The 22,689-nt window shown below is 39.1% G+C and overlaps 1 protein-coding gene across 1 annotated transcript in view; it reads left to right on the forward strand.

Annotated features, from left to right (window-relative positions):
• ESR1 (estrogen receptor 1) overlaps positions 1-22,689 on the forward strand; it is a 467,840-nt gene that overhangs the window by 142,071 nt on the left and 303,080 nt on the right. The window contains exon 2 of the mRNA XM_072140946.1: positions 10,718-11,230. Within this exon, the coding sequence (XP_071997047.1) occupies positions 10,755-11,230 (476 nt within the window). The 5' untranslated portion in view covers positions 10,718-10,754. The remainder of the gene's footprint in view (positions 1-10,717; positions 11,231-22,689) is intronic.

Consider the following 22,689-nt stretch of genomic DNA (forward strand, 5'->3'; position numbering starts at 1 on the left):
CCCTCCCAACGCGATTTAAGGACATTACAGTTTTCACTGATCTGTCCGCGGCTACACTAGCGAGAAGGAGAGAGTTCTCCAGCAGCACTAATATTTTGAGAGCCAACAACATCCCATACCGCTGGGGTTTCCCAGTGAAACTGATTATCACCAGGAATGGAAGCAAATCCATGGCTCTTTCTCCAGAGGAAGGACTGAGAATGTGCAAAGAGTGGGATCTAAAGTGGGTGGAAGCCCCAACTCCATCCAAAAGACGTCTTCCTTCAGGTGCAGTCCCAGAAGAATGGTCCACGGTTCACCGCAACAATAAGAAGCGCACCGTCTGAAGCCAATGGGTCTTAAGTTGATACTCAATCCCCTATTGCCCACCTGGGTCGTTCAGGTATTGAGCACAACCCTAAGGCTGTGCGCAAGTGAGTATTTCCACTGCTGGGATGCCGATGCGGTCACTGTATGACCCTTTCCCCAATGGTAATATTCACTATATGCTCTGTTATATTATGTTATTTTAAAGTTCCCCTCATAGGGGTAGTTATTGTTGCTACTGTTTTTTCCTATGTTCGATCAGGTATGGCCTCGATAGTAACTCTTCATTATGGCTTGAGGCGTCTACTCATGTATGGGTCTGGGGTTCTAGTCCGGGGGGATCTTACATTTACCATGCGCCCGCGGTCGACAAGAGATGTGGGGTCTCGATCCGGTTCCGCGATTCTTTATCTTATGAACCAAAAGAGATAATTACTGACCCGAAGGGAAGGTATATTATTGTGCTATTAACAATACCCAGTACACAATTGTATCAGTATACAGCCCTAACACCAAACAACATAGTTTTATTAAAAAAGTCCTAGCTAAGATAGAAAAGGTAAAAGAAGGATTAGTAATCCTATCCGGGGACTTCAACCAAGTAATATGGCCATCAATGGACTCAACCTCAATTAACATTCCTCATGAACCTACCCCCTATTCCAACACTTTGTTCAAGTACGAATTATATGACATTTGGCGTATTCTCCACCCCACGGAGAAGGATTTAACTTTTTATTCTAACCCCCACAAGATCTATACCAGAATAGATTACTTTTTAACCTACTAGATATGGTGTCATAGGTATCTATAGGAACAATCACGTGGTCAGACCACGCGCCCATAATACTTGCAGTTGAAGAAGAGTTCAGTGTTCCCCCTAATCAGGTTTGGCGCATTAATAGCTATGTTTTACAGCATAGGAATTATATCCCCGCAACATCCCAAGCTTCAGAGGAATACTTTCGTATAAATGATAATAATGAGGTTCCTGCTCCTATTCTATGGTGCGCGCATAAAGCTACCCTTAGAGGTCACTTCATTAAGCAGTCGGCCCACAACAAAAAGGTCCATACCACTAAAGAATGCGCATTACTAGGTTCTCTAGCTACACTACACAGACTTAATAAGCAGTCTTTCTCTGCAGATAGAGCAAAAGAAATAGCCTCTATAACATCCCAAGTACAATTACTTAATGCCCATAAATATGACTTTGCAAATCAGAAATTAAAGATGACACATTATTGGATGGGGAATAAGTCCAACGCACTCTTGGCCAGATGCCTCAAGGCAAAACTAGCTAAAGCTTGTATCCCTTTCATAATTAATGAGCAGCAAACTAAAATAATGGACCCTCAAGGGATAGCCGATTCTTTTGCAGAGTATTACGGTTCCTTATATAATTTGAAAGGGGACGACACGGTATCTCAACCTTATGAGGCGAACATCAAACATTTCTTAAACTCCCTAAATCTACCAAAACTGAACAATAAAATACTGGATAACATCTCCTCCCCCTTTACAAATGAGGAAGTGAGGAAAGCTATCTCGTCCTTAAAAAAGAATAAGGCTCCAAGGCTGGATAGGTATTCGAACGAATATCTCAAACTACACAAAAATATCCTCATCCCATATCTAACCAGATTGTTTAATAATTTTATGGAAATGGGATTTATCCCAACAGAAATGCTGCAAGCGTTAATAATTACGCTTCTCAAACCCGGGAAACCTAGCACTGTCCCTCCCAATTTTAGGCCCATCTCCCTATTAAATTCGGATCTAAAACTATACGCAAAAATACTGGCAGCGCGTCTTGCTGAGGTCCTCCCAACGATCGTAGAACCGGATCAAGTGGGCTTTATTAAAGGGCGGCAAACCACGGACGGAACTCGACATTTCATTGATATAATATCCATATTGGAATCGCCGCAAGCACCTTCTCTGCTCCTGACCTTGGATACAGAGAAGGCGTTCGACCGGGTACACTGGGGCTATCTCCGGTGTGCATTGAAGTCCTTTGGGAAAGAGGGGCCCATCCTAAGAGCAATACTGGCTCTATATACAACGCCTTCTGCCCGAGTTTATAATTCAGGTGTTTTGTCCCATCTGTTTATTATAACTAATGGCACACGTCAGGGCTGCCCCCTTTCCCCTGTGATTTTCGCCTTGGTCATGGAACCATTAGCTCAGGCAATTAGGTCGGACCCCGAGGTGAAGGGAATTACTATAGGGGAAAAGGAGCATCGGATAGGCTTATTTGCCGATGATGTGGTATTATGCTTGTCAAACCCCGAATCCTCCCTTAAAGCAGTAGTTTCTATACTGGACCACTTTGGCTCACTTAGTTATTATAAGCTAAACGCATCCAAGTCTTCAATTCTGGGGATTCATGTTCCCCAAAGTATGAAGAACAAGATTGCCTCTAAATACCCTTTTAAATGGGAATCAGACTCAATCCCGTATCTTGGGATCACTCTTACATACCCCATTAGCAACTTCGCATCGACTAACCTTCATGCCCTCAAACAAGCCATAACCAAGGATACGCAGTCATATAAAAACTTGCCCATTTCATGGATAGGCAGAATATCAACACTGAAAATGATAGTAATGCCAAAGATTTTATACTACTTCCGTAATCTTCCAATTTTATGGCCCAAATCCCATTTAGTACAGTTGCAGTGTATCTTATCTGATTTCCTACGGAAGGGACAAAAGGAGAGAACTCCACTGTCCACATTACTGCTGCCTATATCAAAAGGAGGGCTGGGTTGCCCATCAGTTGAGGCATATTACCAAGCAATTTAAACAGAACGGAATCAATCCCAAAAAAGGGAACCATATCAAATGGTGCTACACACATGAAAAATAGCACATGAGAACCAAAGAACAAAAACATGTGTCAAGTAGCTGAAAAATAGTACATCCTTTATTTTTTAAATATAAGCACAGGAAAATCATATGGACAAACAAGATAAAATCAATTAAAACACGGAACAAGCAGAACAACTACTTCCGTGGTCAAAACGTATCAGGTGCAGTCATGCGATAGTGGCTGGCAACCTGCCAAAGGACCCCCTGGGCCAAACACTTAAATGTCTTAGTGTTCCAGTGGCAGCAGATATAACCAACAACAGATAATAATACATGAAATAAAGCAAAGTATAAATCCCAATCAAGAATGATCCTGGAATACAAACTGCTGCATGCAAGACTGGAAAACATAAAGTTACCAGTGTGAGCGGAAGGTCCCAAGGGAGTCTAGATAGTGCCCCACGCGTATCGCCGCTGGACGCGGCTTCCTCAGGGGTGCCCAGATGATGTGGTGTTTGTGTATAAATACCTGTTTGTGATGAGATGTGCATCTCCGCCGGTGTGTGGCCCTGGTGTCATGGTGGCGCCCATGCCGGAACACGCTATGGGCGAGTCACATGGTCTAATGACGTCACTTCCGGTGACATGTGTATTCGCGCATGCGCCCATGTATGGATCGGCCGGGTAAGGTAAATATAGCACATGAAGTATGTGTATCTACTGTATAGATGCTATTCGATCAAATAAAGTGCAATAAATAATGATGTGCAATATGCTAAAGATGTGCAAATCATCCCATAAAGAATAATAATAAATAAGTATGCATAATGTATTAAATTAAATTAATTAATCAGGACAGACATAAAAGTAAATAAACCTGGCCACAGATTACATAAATAGTCAATACCAAGCATATCCATTCATGCCCGGCACTCACACGCATGGGCCCATGCACAGACACCCGTGACACACACACTACAGACAGTACAAAAATACACAATAATAGGGTAGACAAACACCCGATCCTGTTAGTTCAATTTGTCAACCGATTAGAGATCTTGCTTCTTGAGCTCGTATGCGCCAAGGCAGACACGATGAGTAGGCTGAGAGCCGGAAAATGTTTATAGATGGTAAGTGGAATGGAGAGATGTTTAGGCTACATGGCTATGTCCTAGAAGTAGGGAGCAAATGCAAATAAAAAATGCTTATAAATGTTAGATCAAAAGATTTAAACCCGAATACAATCCGTGGAGGAAAGATGATGATAGTAACAGTAGGGCCCGTAGATAGGTGATAAACTAGTGGACAGTGTTTGAATAATGAGAGTGAGATGAGGTGGAATGGAGAGAATGGAAAGCAAGTGAAGGAAGGGAAAAAAAAGGATGTGTGGAAAAAAGAGTGAGGAATAAGGGGGGTGTGTTATGTGATGGGAAAATTGATAATAATAGGCCCCAGTGGATAGAGCAGTGCTACCACCCGGTATAGTGTGTGATGGGAGAATGGGCAGACGCCTGTGTAATATGGTGAGTGCATATCCAGGGATAGTGTAGGTGGGGGTTGCATGTGCAAAATTGTGCCAAGTCGAATAGGGGTCAAAGAGCACAAAGATGACCAGTGGTGAAAGGAGTGATGCAAAGGAAAACAAACAAGCTTATAAAAGAAGAAAAGATATAACATACCTCCATAGAGGATGGTGAGTAAATGTATTCCATTCCTTTATTTCTTGTAAAATCCAGAGAACAACATGTCCTCATTTATCCCATCTGGAGCCAGGGAGGTGAGATCAAAAATCCATTTTGCCTCTAGACGCAAAAGTGCTGGCGTGACATCACCACCTCGTATATTTTGTTGGAACTTATCCAGGCCCACGACTCGTAAGCCCATTGGGTTTCCCCGATGGACTTGAAGAAAGTGTTTTGCCACTGTGGATAGTTGTTTCCCAGTAGAGGCATCTTGTGCCGCATGGTTGATGGTCGAAACATGCTTTTGAATTCTCTTACGTAATTCTTGACCGGTCTGCCCCACATAAAGTTTCGGACACGGACACAGTAGACCATAAATGATGTTACGAGATCGGCAATTGATATAAGACCGCAATTGTATCTTTTTGGAGTTTGCTGGGTTCACAAATTCTGTCCCACATAAGATAAGGGGACATACAGTACAGTCGCCACATGGGTATGAGCCCACTAGCCGCTGTCCACGGCCCAAGGCTTTGACTGGTCTCTGAAAATGACTTCTAGTCAAGTTGTCACGTAAATTTTTAGCTCGTCTGGCTATCATCCTGGGCCCAGATGTAATATGTAGCTCTAATCTCGGGTCACTTTTGAGGATCCCCCAGTTCTTGTGTAACAACTTGTAAACGTCCGACCACTGATTGTGGTAAGATGTTATAAGGCAGGGCTTGCCCTCCGAGGCTCTGAATTTAGAGACGAAAGTGTCTTTCCTGGGGGGTTTTTTGGCCCACATAAAGGCCTTGGATATTACTCTCTTGGGGTAAGCTCGTTCCCTGAATCTCCGAGTTAGCTCCTCTGCGTGTCGTGCGAATTCCTTTTGTGTCGTACAGTTTCTTTTGATTCGTAGGAATTGTCCAATCGGTATTCCGTCTTTCAAGTGATGGGGGTGGAAACTTTTGTAATGTAACAAACTGTTCGTTGCAGTCTCTTTTCTGTAGAGCGTTGTCTCCACATTCCTCTGATGAACTGATATCCGCAGGTCCAGGCAACAAACTTCTGCTTGAGAAAAGACTGGTGTTAACCGTATCTGCCAAGGGTTGGCATTGAGTTAGTCCACAAAGGCTTGACAGGTCTCGAGTGTGCCCCTCCAAAAAACAAGCACGTCGACAATATAGCGGAACCAACCGACGACATGTAGCTGGAAGGGCCCGAATGGGTACACGCTGGTCTCCTCCCACCAGCCTAAGAAGAGGTTGGCGTCTGAAGGAGCACAGCGTGCACCCATCGCGGTACCCGAGACTTGTCTGTAATACGTTCGATCAAAAACAAAGTAATTGTGCCTCAGGACGAAACTCAAAAGATCCAACAAGAACATGTGGTGTCGTTCATCCCCCACCTGGTCCTGTTTTAGGAAAAAGGCCACCGCGTTAATACCGACCTCATGGAGAATGTTGGTATAGAGCGACTCCACATCCATGGAGATGATAGAAATATTACCAAGCAGCCATTGCTAATCAACTCAAAGCATGGTGGCTGGATGACAAGGACAAATTTCGGGGGCACCCTCTCTCCAAGCAGTTCTTTGGGCCTCGCGTCTCTCAGCAGCCCCCCTCAAAACAATAACCCCTCCCATGGCCGCCGCTCTGAAAGTCTTTAAGTCAGTTTTAGCCGGTCCAGATATATTACCTTTAAGTGTCAAAAACATGCCTATGACATGTATTAGCTGGGTGATTCCTAACTCAAATTTTGACCTTTGGATCAGTAGAGGAATATCTAGCTTAGGAGACCTGTATGAGGGAGATATGCTTCTATCCTTTAAAGGAACTGTCAATAAATTTCGACTGCCAAATTCTGACCTCTACAAGTTTCTACAGGTTCGACATTTAGTAAATAGCTATAATCCTAAGAAACTTAATGGGGCAACGAATTACCAGATGTACTTCTTCTCATCAGTTAAAAGGTCGAAAGGTGTATCCAAAGCATATGGTAACATTATAACACCCCCTCAACAAGCCCCCTTTGCCCCTAGGGAAAGGTGGGAAAAGGAACTAAACCAACACTTTACTGATGAGCAGTGGAATAGGGCCTACAAATTGGGAGTTAAGACGTCTAAGTGTATAAACCATCTAGAAGTTTCTCGCAAACTGCTGTACAGGTGGTATCTAACCCCTTATCGATTGTCTAAAACTTACCCGGGATCCTCACAGTTATGTTGGCGCTGTCACTCCCAAATTGGGTCGCTGCTACATATATGCTGGGCATTGGCTCCCTTCTGGAGCTTGATATTTGAATTGAAAAAAAAAAGTCCTACTGTCCCACCCCCCCTCCCCACCCCCGGGGGGACCTCATGTCGCACTGCTCAACTTTTCACATTCTAACGGTTGCAAGATTAAGCATAGCCAGGAGATGGAAATCAACGGAAATTCCCACTATACGAGCTATCATTAAAGAAGTTCTATTAAACCAGGAAATGGAACGTCTTGTTAGTAACAGATTGGGTGGCCAGACCCAGTTTTCAAAAATTTGGGCAAAATGGGACGACTACCAGGGGCAGTAAGGGGTCCTACAGCACAAGCCATGGTAGGACTTGATGACCTCCGAACTTTGAGCACACTTCCCAACTATACCTTCGAATTGGGGCTATGATTATGTAAGGGGAATTGTTTAACGCTTCAACCAACAAGCCTACGTTTTATTATACAGCTCATAGACAACCTGATCTTTGTTTACTTGTTGTTATTGTTACAATGTTAAGTATTATTCCACAATGTGTCTCCATTGCATTGTATATAAATCGGCACTAATGATTGGGGCAGTATCCCATGCTTGGGTGTACTGTACCCTGCACAATGTACAGGTATATTTTTGTAAAACTTCAATAAAAAATTTATGATAAAAAAAAAGCTCTCTAAGGCAGCTACCTAACTATAACATTGTCTGCAGTTTTGCATGGTCAAAAACACTGACAGACTCTCTTAACCCCTTCCCGACATTTGACGTACTATTACTGCATGGCGGGAGGTGCGTTCCCGCAAAATGCAGTAATAGTACGTCAACCTTCTGGCACAGGCTCCTGAACGGAGCCGGCGCCAGAAGCTGCAGGTGTTGGCTATATATTATAGCCGACACCTGCCTCTAACACCCGCGATCGGAGATTTCTCCGATCGCGGGTGGTAACCCCTAACACGCAGCGGTCGCGCTGACCGCGGCGTGTCAGGGGCATTTAGCTGGAATCGGACCCCCCCGCGGATGTTACCGGGGGGGTCCGCTGCTCTGCCGGTGCCCGGGGCTGCGCGATCCTCCTTCCGGGAGCCGGGTCCGTGCCTTCTGGCAGGACCCGGCTGTGACACACTGAGCATGCGCAACATGCTCAGTGTGTCACATAATACAGTGTAATACATCTGTATTACACTGTATTAGGTGAAGAATAGCTTGAACAAGTGATCAGTGGATCACTTGTTCAAGCTAACCTGTAAAAGTAAAGAAAAAAAGTAAAAAACACTAATTCAACACACTTTTGAATTAAAAGAATTAATTAAATAAAGTTAAAGTCCCCTAAACAGAAACATTCCCTATGCACATCTAATAAAGTGAAAAAAACCTGTACAATAAGTCAGAAACAGTATTGGACCCGTACGGTGAACGCCGTAAAACCAAATGCAAAAAACTCGCCAGAAATGTAAATTTTCATAAAATCCCTTCACAAAAATGTTCCAAAAAGTGATCAAAAAAAGTTATGTGCACCAAAATGGTACCACTGAAAAGAACAACTCAACACGTAAAAAATAAGCCCTAAACTAGCACTGTCAACCAAAAAATATAGTTATATATAAAATAAGTTAAATATAAAATAAGTTATATCTCCGAAAAGATAGCGATGCAAAAACAAATGAGATTTTCTTTATATTCGTTTTTTTCCTGTAAAATATATAAAAAACTATACAAATGAGGTATCACCGTAATCGTAGTGATCTAGAGAATAAAAATATTATAGTATTTTTAGTGTACAGTGTACGACCCCCAAAATATACAAAAAAAAGAACCCAAAATTGACAATTTTCTTTTCCTCCATACATTAAAGAGTTAATAAAATCAAAAAGCTATAGGTCCACTAAAATGAAGTATTTGTAAAGTGCATCTCATGTCGCAAAAAATAAGCCCTTATATGTCCAAATTGCCGAAAAAATAAAGATTGTATAGCCATTATAAAGTGACAATGCATAATCTGCTCTGAATGGCGCAGCTCCCCTCCATGCCCTGGCGTGTGCCCATAGAGCAGGTTACCACCACATATGGGGTATTGTTATACGCGGGAGGGATTGGGTATCAAATTTTGTGGAGCGTTTTGGTATTTTATCCACTGAGAATTTGTACATTTTATGAAAAACACATTAATTTAGTAAAAAAAAAAATGTCAAAATTGCATTCGATTTTGTTTTAACCCCTGTAAACCAATTAAAGGGTTAACAAACTTCATAAAAGTTGTTTTATGTACGTTGAGGGGTATAGTTTCTATAATGGGGTAATTTATGGGGTTTTACTTTTATTTAGGCCTCTCAAAGTGACTTCAAACCTGAGAGGGTCCCTCAATAGCAGGATTTTGCTTTTTTTATGAAAATGTGAAAAATTGCACCTGACGTTCAAAGCCCCATAACAGCTTACAAAAATGATACTATGTATAAAAAACCATGGAGGCATAAAGTAGACATTTGGTGAATGTTAGTTATTACGTTTTCTGGTGTTATGACTCATGTGTGGAAAAAGTAGAACATTTTGAATTTCAAAAATTGAGAATTTTTCCAAATTTTCACCAAATATCTGATTTTCTCATAAATAAATGCAAAACATACCACCAAAATTTTGTAACTAACATGAAGTACAATGTGTCACGAGAAAACAATTTCAAAATCACTTGGATATGTTAAAGTGTTCCAAAGTTATAACCACTTATAGTGACACAGGGCAGATTTGAAAAAATGGGCCGTGTCAGGAAGGTGAAAAGTGGCTTCAGCGTTAAGGGGTTAAATACTTGTCAGATTAATAGTTGTATAACATTTAATGACATTTTTGTTTTTGCAAATAGGAGTTATTGATATGTCCTGTGGATAAAGGTTATATTATGAAAGTATTAACCTTTCATTGTTCTCAAGAGCTTCACAATATTCTATGCCGTTGATCTAGAAATTCTCTACTCTCAAGGGCATGCCAAGTTCATGGTAATTTATAAGATCCATGCAACAAGTTACTACAAACAAAGGTACTATACTTTTATGTTTGCTTGAAAAAAAGCTCTTTAGAGCTGCCATATGCAGTTCAGTTTCATAGTAATCTCTGAAAGAATTATTACATGGACACTGTTCTGATGGAATAAAACATTTAGAGGAAAACATTTTCAAGGCTGCAGTGTGAAGAGATAGCATGTATTCTATATTGCACTGGTTCATCTCTGCTACAACCATATCACGGTCAGGGTCAGACAAGTAACAAGCAGTGTTTTCGCTTACACATTACATTAAAGATGATAACTCATTTTCAGAAAGCACTAATAACAGTTTATGATTATTGGTGAGGAATATGAGTGAAATCTTAAACTAAATGGAAAACTAATAGTAAAAGGGAAAGCAACAAAAAAGCTGACATTATCCAGTTGTGACATACAGATGTGACATACCAATGTCAATTAAATACAGCAAGCCTTGATTCCCTGCCAATAACGTTGTGTGGATTAACTTCAACAAGAATGACTCTAAGTTAGAAAGAGAAAAGATCAGTTAGGAAGAGGGAGGACAGATTTTTTTTTTGTGGTGTGTTCTGTTCTCATTTGTACCTCCTCCTTTCTACAGTTTGCTGAATACCTGTGCAGTGCTGAGCTACAGCACGATTGCTGATCAGACTAACATCAGGTTGTGTTCTGTTCTCAGGTGCCCATCCATGCGCTGTCTCAAAACTGGCAAATAGATGGTCAACAGCCATGCCACATTCTCGCTGCCAATAGCTATGACCATGCCCCTCCACAGCAAGACCTCTGGAATAACCTTGTTGCATCAGATTCAAACCTCAGAGTTGGAGACAATAAGCAGACCACCACTGAAGTTACCATTAGAGAGACCCCTTGGTGAAATGTATGTGGAGAGCAACAGGACTGGAATTTATAACTATCCAGAGGGCACTTCTTATGACTTTACTGCTGCTACTGCACCAGTGTACAGTACTGCCAGCTTAAGCTATGCAGCCAGTTCAGAAACATTCGGATCAAGCAGCCTGGCAGGGCTTCATTCCTTGAACAATGTGCCACCAAGTCCAGTAGTTTTTCTGCAAACAGCCCCACAGATCTCACCTTTTATACACCACCATGGTCAGCAGGTACCATATTATCTGGAGAGTGAACAGAACTCCTTTGGAGTTAGAGAAGCAGCTCCAACAACATATTACAGGTAAGTTAAAAAATGTTTCTTCTGTCAAAAAAAATCATGTCATTTCTCTACCAAAAAGCTTCTATTTCATGCAGTTAGCTACATTTAAGTGCAGTAAATATTTACTACATGATCTTTATATAGCTGAAAATTCTACGACTACATTTACCTACAGATTTTTATGTAAATTTTAGTGATTTTTTAAAAAAAATAAAGTTTATATGCAATAGGATTGGCTTTAAAAACCTTATTCTAAAAAAAAAATCACATTTTTTTATTTACTATTCTACTAAGCAGATATGGACCAGATATTTTGTGATATTTTTTTTCATTCTTTAAAAGTTTTGTTTTGTAAGTTCCATTTTAAATTTTCAATTTTAATGTGTAATCTAATCCGTAAGAAAAAAGACAAAGTATGATTAGGAATAAGAGATGCACTATGGTAAATGTAGTTAAGGCAAAGTAAATGATTTGTTGCTTACATATAAAACACTACAGTTTTATATTCTGTGCTATACAGAAATGGAATACACTAAAATGTGCTCATGTTATCTCTGTCTATAATAGATAATGTAGGTCTCCGCAACTGCAGTAAATAAAAGTTGGTTCACATTATACTGAATTCAAGATAGGTGCTATGCCATGAATTTACATCAGAGATAACATTTAGTTGCCCTAAATGTTGCTCTTTAAAATGACTTTCTCTATAAGTCTACAGCTCTCACCAATTATGGTACTTCTTTGAAGACATTTACCAATGGTTGCTGCAGATTTCTTCAGAACTGTAGTGCCGGCTTAATTGGCATAGTAATAATTTCACTTGAAAGAAGAGAGAACAAGTAATAACAGATAGGAGTGTCTGATGTGACTTTACATTTCTAGAAATTAGTAATTTTCAAAGAATTCTGCATATCTTTGATTTTTTTTTTCTAAACTGTTTGATTCGTAAAAAATCTGTGGTTTGAGTGCTATATTTGTAATTTAGAAAACCCACAATTACAACCAAGCCTAGTGGTGACAATTCTGTTTTATTTCTTGTCATATTGAAATCTGTTATTGCAACTGAAGTTCAATATGAGAACATCAAAGACTACTATGAAATATTAGTTTATTGAAAATTAACACTTTATATCCAGAGAAAAAAGTCTACTACATATACATAGGAAACATTATTTGCTTTGATACGGTACAAAGCTTTCTAACACACTCTGTAGTAATATTGTTTAGTGCGCAGGATGTGTAAACCTACCAGATGGCACCAGGTCATGGTGACAAAGTGAGCTTTGTTTTTTATGATGGCATTAACCCCTCTGTCAGCATACAGCCCAGCAGACAATTTTAGTCACTTTTTAGTGACAAATTTATAGTCACTGTAGCACTATTATTGTGCTTTATTATTATTATTATTATTATTGTTGTTGTGTCCAAATTAATAGTATATTGTATGTATGTATCATTAGAATTATTATAACTAACAGTTTTAATATTAAATCTAATTATATCATTTGTGCCATGTTCAGCTTTAACGAATTTCAACAATTTATGCGGTTGCCTTGTAGTCTGACCAAACATGGATGCCAAATGTTTAATAAATACTGAGATGAAACATATTACGTTAATAATATACTCTGTCTACATTATTACAGAATTCTGCATATATTTACAACTTTGGTTTACTTCTGTGTATTTTATGATGCATTCATAATACGTAAATGACACATACCTTTTTGCTTCACTTTAACACATAGACCATATGGATAAGATAAATATAAAGTCCTAAAGAATTATAATGAACAAAATGCTGTTTTGCTACAGTTAAACTGCTTGTACGTATCCTTTATCACAGGACATGTAAAAATATTCTGCCTATTTCAATTATACTTTAGGTTCCTTGTTTAGACTTTGATTATATTATGTTGAATTTAATGCCTCTGTCTAAAAGTTTTGTTCAGTTGTATGTGTCAGAAAAATTCAGCAATTTACATTGTAGCTTTATTGCTATAAAAATATAATTTAATTTATGTTCTACTATTTTGGATGCTAAAATTCATTCACTTGCAGTACATGGTTTTGGGGTATAAAAGGGGCAGAAGGAAAGTAAATTTTAAAATATAGTGTTATGCCATGTACCACAATGCATGAACTTTAACTGTACGTTTCTTTAAACATACATCATTTATTTTCCGCTCACATTAATGATATCACAAAAATAATTATGCATGTCCTTTATTTAGGTACAGTATGTCCACATAGAAAATAAAATGCCACCCAATAAATCTTTTGGGCTGTATAATTCTTTGCAAAAATAATGTATTTTGTATAGTGTTGTTGATGTTAATTTGCTGTAGTTTCCACATTAAGTACTGCAACAGGTGGAACCTGATTAAAATTCACAAAGCAAATTTCATTCCCAAAATTTGGTCTGCAGGTCAATTTTATTTTTAAAGACTTTATTTTAAACTTTTTAAAACATAACAATGTACAAACAGCATCTAATAATATTACAGATATGAGAGGAGCACACACCAGACAAAAGTCACCCCTTCCGTAGGCCGGCAGACCCACATTTAAACCCCACACACACACAATACACGTGCGGAAGCAACTCCCCGTCCGCAATTGAAGTAGTTTGGGACACCAACCATACATTTCAAATAAAAGAGAATCAATCTAGGATATCCCTAGCAGCATGGGTAAGTTTCTGCAGGTCAAATTAAGTACAGATTAGAACAGATTTATTAAGGCAGGAGTTTCCTCTTTAGATTTCAATCATCTAGGCCATCTAGCTTTTAAGCATTTCTGGCACATTGCATGCACCAGAAATTAAATTTTTCTTCTCATAAAACCACTTTCATGTCAAGTACGAGTACACACGTGCCAAATGTGGCAAAACAACACATAGTGGCGTGATGCAGTCATGGTGCGCCAGCAGTGACTTAATAACGAGGTAGTATTCTACCAACCTGTCTTCTATGAAGGTCTAGGGATCCATCCTTGACTGTTCTCACCTTGAATGTTATATACAAAAAGCCTTAGAGTAAAAATATCATAGGGTTGGCTAGGAATTTTTCCCCATTATGGGATAACTGACATAAGTCTTTTAAGACTGATGTATCATTATTGATTGGACTTGATGGACCATTCTTTTTTACAACCTAATCTGATATGATTACACTGTAATCCCTACCTGACTACCTCAATTATAAAACAGGGCACAGAATAACCACAGTGCTGTCTGACAAAAAATGTCAGCTATAACTGTGCAAGATATGATATTGTATGTATATATTTCTACAGCATGTTAATACAAATTTGTTAAAATACTTTGCTGTGACTATAATATGCAGCACAGCAGAACTCAGGACCTTGAATAAGATTTCCCATGAAAATATAGAAAGAATTTTTATTTAGGTTTTATTTATTTATTTTTAATTAATGTAATGATGAATTAGCCCAATCTTAGAATTTTCACAGACTGACAGAGTACCAAGCAAAATGTGTACCTTTGTGGCCTTATACCACATTTTAACAAAAGGTGTTGGGCAGGGCCAGCAAACAAGACCCAGAGTACTTGTTGTGAATTGCACCACAGTTGTTGCACTTGTCACCTGTTTTGCAAAATAGATTATGGAAATGTGTCCATTAATTAATTTTTATTAGTGAAGGTGAGCAGCCTTAAACATATTCATTAAAGCTACATGCACTAGAACGTTGTTTTCGTCCACGTTAAAAAGTAATGACATAGTACTTTCGTGGAATCCATGCACACAAATGTATTTTTCACAAAACCATGTCAATCCTTTAGAAAACTCAGAGCAGGTCCTATTCCTGCATGTGTTTGCATCCCATGCATTCCCATAGGGTCTATGGGAACATAAAACAATAAAAAGGGAGATTTATTATTAGGTTGGAATTGTGCACCAGTCTTTTAGAGTGTGCTAGGAGCTCTTGCATGTCAAATTTATCACAGTGGCTTGAACAGCTAGATAAATCTGGCATATGGTCCGCAGTGTAAAGTTGCAGATATTTTTGCAACTAGTAATTTAAAGGCACTAGGGGACCTGAGGGTTTTTTTGCACATTTTTTCTGACTTTCCAGATGCATGCCGATAGTAAATCCAGCCTCTGGAAGCGGGCAAAATAGAAACATAAATAAGACGCAAGCCAACATTACTGGTGGCATGAGTCGCATAGAAATGTGCAAATCAAAAATAAGGCTATTAGTGCCAGTTGGCCGATTAGATGCCATGGTCAAACAACACCACCGCACCTAATTTTCAGAACATATGTGTTGCCATTTGGCTTGATGATACCATGCCAAGAAGGCGTAACTGATTAACATCCAAATTAACACATTTTGGCTCTCACAAAATATGTTAAAGATTTATCAAAAGGTCTTTAACACAAAAAATGACACCTTGTCCAGCTCAGTACATCAAAGTATCAAAAAATTATGGAATGCAAAACTTTTCTTTTTAAATGGAAAGTTTTGAAAAAATTTTCAAGGTATTAAGACATTACCATAGTATATAAATTTTGTATCTTGACAATCACATTGACGCAAAGAATAAAAGAGATGTGTCAGCTGGTCAACTTGCCAATTCCACCACATTTGGAATTTTGTCACAGAAAATTATACAATTACAATTTGTTCCACAGATAACAAGCCCTCATACAGCTTTGTAAATGGAAAAGTCAAAATTTTGAAAAGTCAAAATTGTATGGTGTGTAGAAGGAGCTAAGTGGAAAACGGATACACAAAATAAACCCTGGTATTGAAGGGGTTAAGAAAATATAAAATAGAATTGCATTAACCCTTTAAGAACCAGGCCATTTTCATTTTTTGGAATTTTTATTTTTTAATCACAGTTTTTAAAAATCTGAAATCGTAGAAAAAAACACATTTGAACCATTTTGTAGTGGACTTGTAGTGGGTTGGTAAAATAGTGGGAGTTCCAACTTTTTATAGGTTTTAATATGTTTCAATCGATTAAAAAAAATGAAAACCTTTTTTGTGGGACATGATGATGTTTTCATTGATATCATTTTGGGGACCCTATGACCTTTTGATCACTTTATATGAAGAATTTTATGCATTGCAAAAAGACAAAAAGTGGCGTTTTGGACATTTGGACATTATTTTCCTTTAGAGGGTTCACTGTCTTGAATAATTGTTTTTATAAATTGATAGTCTATAGTTATATGGCGGGTGTCAGCAGTGGGTGTTGGTTGCATTATGAAGACAACCCCAACCATGATTGAAGTGGGCTCAGCACTTGAGCTCCCTTCATACATCCTTAACCCCTTATCAATGCCGCAATATAATAGTAAGGCGTGCGAGGGGTGCTGTTGCATGGAGAGGACACATGGCCTGAGCCCTCTCCATAGCCGCTAAATATTTGTTACACGTGGTATCCTGTCCATCGACAGGAGAAGATGGTGGCGCAAGGACACTACCATCATGGTGAAAATCATTGCTCACAGCGACGTCAACAGGGGGCGGCAATCTGTTGCCATGACAGCCTCTTCTAAAGACCCAAGGCTGTCTTGTTTTAACCCATTCTTCACAATGTGCGATTTGAACATTGTAATGAATGAGGAGGAAAATCCCCGTACACTGCCTAAAAACTAAAAATTCAAATTACCCCCCTTTTCTAAGAAGTCATATAAATATAAATCAACAGTAAAAATCATAAACACATATCACCGCATCCGAAACTGCCAGATCTATCAAAATATAATAAAGTTTTTTCACTGTGTTTAACCCACTAATGGAAAATAGCGCCCAAAGTTGAAAATGGCCATTTCGAAAAATATAAAAATTTCAATAAAAAGTGATCAAAAGGTTGTAGAAAAATGGTAGCATTGAAAACATCATCAACAGTCCCAAAAAATTGCAACACCCACAGCTCTGTGCACCAAAGTATGAAAAAGTTATTAGCGCCAGAAGCAAAAATCAAAGAAAATTTTTGTACAGGTTTTAATTTTTGTAAATGTATGAAAACATTATAAAACCTATACAGATAAATACTCCGCTGCCTGAGGAAGTCCACCTCTCTGTTTCTTGTGCATTTTTGGTGGGTTGCTGAGATAGAGAGAAAGATTGCTTGTGCTAGAGAAGATAGGGCAAGAGTTCTGGCACCCTGTTGTCTTTTCAGGTAGGACACTGTTGCGGTATTGTCCGACAAAATGTGGAGGCGATGTTGCGTCAGATATGGAGTGTTGAATTTTAGGAATTCCCAGACCACCCTTAGCTCCTAGTAATTTGAGGGGTTTTGTACATGTTTTTTTACCAGGACGCTTTAGTAGTGAAGAGTGAAAACTGCTCCCCATCCTGAACTGCTTGCATCGGTTTGAATAGTGATACAAGGGCAATTGAGCCAGGAGATTGCTCTTTGTAAACTTTCTTTACTATTAAAGAAATAGCCAATTTCCTGTCTAGACCTGTAGATTGTTTGTTTCAGGTATTTAGGATCCAATTCTGCAGTACTCGAGAGTGGCTCTGGCTCCAGGCCAATGATAATAGAAAGCAATGTCCATAATTTGTCATTGTGCCACTCTGCAGCCTACTCATGTTGCTGCCAACTTACCACTGTCTCCCTGGAACACCCTGGAATTTCCATAATGCTGTTTTCACCCTCCACCACTCTATGATGTTGCCACTATGTTTGGTTTTCCCCTTCATTTCATCTGTCAGAAAGAATGAAAAGCTCCAGGATTGATAGCCAAAAGCAGGAGTGGGAACCTAGGATCTTAATGGCCCCTCAGGCCAAGTGGTGAGCTTCTTTGCCAAGGACTGAATCTGACTCTCTATATTTTCTTCTTTTTCCTGTGGAAGAAAGGGTATTTGATAAATTGAGGAGGACTCCTGGAAATTTTTTGAGAGTGGAGGGTGTTAAATCATATTAGACTTTTTTAATCTTTCCTTATAATGAGAAAGTTGTCTAATTATGGTATGATGGAGACATTCTGTTATCTTAGGAATGCTACTGGCTCCACCACGATTTTTGTAAAGACTCTCCGGGCTGAGGAGATACCAAAAGGCAGTGAGCAGAATTGAAAATGAAATGTGAGACCATCTGGACACGGGACAGAAAATCTTAGGAATTTTTGAGAAGAGGGGTGAATGGGTACATGATAGTAAGCATTCCTGAGGTCTATCGTGCACATACAGGAACCCGCATGGATGTGCTGGGTGGCAGATATTACCTATAGGTGTATCTCCAGTAGGTGATGAAGTGGTTGAGGAATTTCAAGTTTATTATTAGTTATTTGAGCCATTTGGTTTCTTTACTAAAAGTAACAAAGAATTGAACCCCAGTTTTTCCTGATCCTAAAGAATTAGAATCATAACACCACTTCGAAGTTAAAAGTTAACGTCATGCCAGTTGAGAAAATAAGAAGCAGAGGATGGAGTGTGGGAGGGAGAGAATGGAATTCTACCCTTTTGTATGATATCTAGGACCCAGGAGTTCGTTGTTATTCTTGACCACTGGACCCCAAACGCAAGAGGTCTACTCCCAACTTTAGCATCTTTGTTTTCTGTTAAGTTCAGAGGCGTTTGAGAAGAGAAACCCTCTGCTCTTTCCTCCCATCGGATAGCTCCAGTGGTCCTGTTTTCCTGTCTGTAAAGGTATTCCTAGGAATCTTGATTCCACGAAAGGAGTATTTTTTGGTAATTAACTTAGTCTCAGGAAAACCTTTTCTTTTGTCAAAGGTTTTTTTCAAGAATGACGTCAAGCTGCAGACCAAAAACAAATTCTCCTGTGAAGGACCGCTGCACAACTTTGATTTTGAACGGATATCTCCCCCCATTGTAAGAGCTAAAGTGCCCTAAGAGATGTTAGTTAATTTGCAATTCTTTTACAGAAAACTGAAACAGAAGCGTCTGCTAAAAAGGACATAGCTGACTTCACAAGGGGGAAAACCAGACCCAGGAAGGTTTCCCAGGTCCTCTTTAGTATAGAAACGTGGGGTCACGTCTTTTTGACGATTTTTGTGAACTGAATGTCAATCCCATAAATTTAGGCGCATGATCAAAATTTAGGTGCATTTGAAATGGAAGAGCTCCTTCCATTCTTCTGAAATAAGATCTTTTAGCATATGCAGGTGTTTTTCTTTTAGACTACCAAAGAACATGTTTTCCCTAGATTTGGGGGGTATGATTTCTTTGATGCCTGGCATTTCCCTTATTGCTTTAAGGAGGTTATCCAGATCTACCATCTGGAAAAGCAGTCTGGAGTCTGAGATTTGCGTAGAATCTCGGAACAGCTCTAGGTCCTCCGTATCCGCTACGTATCCGCTCACAATCATAGTCCTCTTCTGAATTTGATTAATTAAATTCAAGTCTTAGTTTTTTACGTGGTGGACTTTTGTGTGTCACAGCAGCAACAGAGAAAACTACCTTTTCCTCAATAAAGGATTTAAAGATGGATCTAATGTTATTTTACTAAAGACAGGTTTTAGAAGCCCATTACACTTGCATTGCAAATATGCCTTTCTGCTTTTTCTCTTTTTATGTGTTGTTTTTTGAAATGCATGCTAACCAAAGCCAACCCCTGGGACTTAACAGATGATTCTGTCAGGGTGCAAGGTAAGTTAAGAAAACACAATTATATTGTTATGCAAATGCTTAGGAAAGACAGAAAGACATATTTGAACTGCAGGTGTAGTGGGCTTCTGAAACCTTTCTATAGTGAAAATGAGGTCCCAGGTGACAGGTTCCCTTAACCCCTTAACGCTGAAGCCACTTTTCACCTTCCTGACACGGCCCATTTTTTCAAATCTGCCCTGTGTCACTATAAGTGGTTATAACTTCGGAACGCTTTAACATATCCAAGTGATTTTAAAATAGTTTTCTCGTGACACATTGTACTTCATGTTAGTTGAAAAATTTTGGTGGTATGTTTTGCATTTATTTATGAGAAAATCAGATAATTGGTGAAAACTTGGAAAAATTCTTGATTTTCAACCTTGAAAATGTTCTACTTTTTCCATACATAGTCATAACTGCAAAAATACTTAATAACTAACATTCACCGAATGTCTTCTTTATGTGGACATGGTTTTTTATGCATAGTCTTATTTTTGTAGGATGTTATGGGGCTTTGAACGTTAGGTGCGATTTTTCACATTTTCATAAAAAACGCAAAATCCTGCTATTGAGGGACCTGCTCTGGTTTCAAATCACTTTGAGAGACCTAAATTAAAACTCCATAAATTAGCCATTATAGAAACTACGCTCCTCAACGTACGTAAAACAACTTTTATGATGTTTGTTAACCCTTTAATTGTTTTACAGGGGTTAAAACAAAATCGGATGCAATTTTGAAAGGGAAATTTTTTTGGGCTAAATTAATGTGTTTTTCAAAAAATGTACAAATTTTCAGTGGATAAAATACCAAAACGCTCCACAAAATTTGATACCCTATCCCTCCCGCATATAACAATAACACGCCAGGGCATCAAAAGGAAGCTGCGCCATTCAGAGCAGATTATGCATTGTCACATTCTATTGGCTATACAATCTTTATTTTTTGGACAATTTGGACATATAAGGGCTTATTTTTTGCGACATGAGATGCACTTTACAAATACTTCATTTAAGTGGGTCATTAGCTAATTGATGAGGTTTTATTAACTCTTGAATGTAATGGTGAAAAGAAAATTGTCAATTTTGGTTTCCTTTCTTTTTGTATATTTTTTGGGGTCGTACACCGTACACTAAAAATACTATATTATCTTTATTCTACAGATCACTACGATTACGGTGATACCTCATTTATATAGTTTTTCATTTATTTTTACAATTTTACTGGATAAAAACTAATATAGAGGAAATCTCATTTGTTTTTGCATCGCCATATTTTCGGAGACGTAACTTTAATATTTTTTGGTTGACAGAGCTAGTTTAGGGCTTATTTTTTACGTGTTGAGTTGTTCTTTTCAGTGGTACCATTTTTGCGCACTTAACTTTTTTTAAGAACATTTTTGTGCAGAGATTTTAGGAAAAATGTACATTTTTGGCGTGTTTTTCGGGTTTTGTTTTTACATCGTTCACCGAGCGGGTCCAATAATGTTTCTGAGTTATTGTACGGATTGTTACGGACGCGACGATACCAAATATGTGGGTTATTCTTCACATTACACAGTGTAATACTGATGTATTACACTGTGTAATGTAACACACTGAGCATGCTGCGCATGCTCAGTGTGTTACAGCCGGGTCCTGTCAGAAGGCACGGACCCGGCTACAGGAAGGAGATCGCGCAGCCCCGGGCACCGGCAGTCCCGGGGCTGCGATCAGAACAGCGGACCCCCCCGGTAAGCGCTGCGGGGGGGTCCGATTCACTTTAAATATTCCCTAACACGCCGCGGTCAGCCCGATCGCGGGTGTTAGAGGCAGGTGTCGGCTAATAGTACTGCATTTTGCGGGAACGCACCTCCCGCGATGCAGTACTATTACGTCAAATGTCGGGAAGGGGTTAAAGCACTCCATACATTGGCGTGACACTTGCAGCCGCGACTAGAAGTCATCATCAAAGACTGCGGCATGCGGAGAAGAGTAGTTAAAGGGAACCGTGCACCCGTTCTTTGACCCACAGACCGCAGGAACAAACTAAATGGACCATATGGAGAAGCTGAATGAGATCCTGGTTTGACGGGGGATTTTGCCTCAGAGGGATGGCATAACGCCGATAACAGCAGTATATATTGCCAACCCCCCCCCCACACACACACACACTTGAAGGAGAGAGGAACCTCTCTGTGACCTGATCACTGTAAGGACAGAAAGACCACTGGCAAGAGGATGCAGAGGTCGTTTTTTTTAAAAAAAATGAATCCAAACCAAAGCCCAGCTCCCGTGACTACCCCAGGATTTTGTCAGGGTGCAAGTGTAAGTTATAACACACAACTATATTGTAATGCAAATCCTTGTAAAAGGAAGAGAGGCATTTTTGCACTGCAGGTGTGATGAGCTTCTGCAACCTGTTTTCAGTGAAAATGAGGTCCCTGGTGACAAGTTCCCTTTAAGGGATATTTCTCTCCCTATGAGTTTTATTCTGTAGAACTAGTCAAACATACAAAAGCTATATAATTGGGTTCTGGGATGTGTTTCCTTTTAATCCTCCATGAATGTGTACATTTTAGGGCACAATTTTAAAATTCCAAATAGCAGCTTTATGTTGTTTTAATTTGCCTGAGATTTTTGAAGGGTTAACAAGCTTACCAAAGGCTGTTTTGAATAGTTTGAGTGGTGCAGTTTTAAAAATGATTTGTGGGGGGTGAATTGTCCTCTAAAATAATTCAATCTGGAATTTACTTAAAATATTGGAATATTACTGTTCAAACTGTAAGCCTCTTAATGTCCTAATATTATGACACATAAAAATATTATGTCAACATATTGTAGACATTTGCTAAGGTTAGTTAGCAACCAATTTAGGCAGTTAGACTAACTGTATGAAGAGCATAGGAAAT

This window comes from Engystomops pustulosus, chromosome 3 (genome assembly GCF_040894005.1).
Source record: "Engystomops pustulosus chromosome 3, aEngPut4.maternal, whole genome shotgun sequence".
NCBI classification, from domain to species: domain Eukaryota; kingdom Metazoa; phylum Chordata; class Amphibia; order Anura; family Leptodactylidae; genus Engystomops; species Engystomops pustulosus.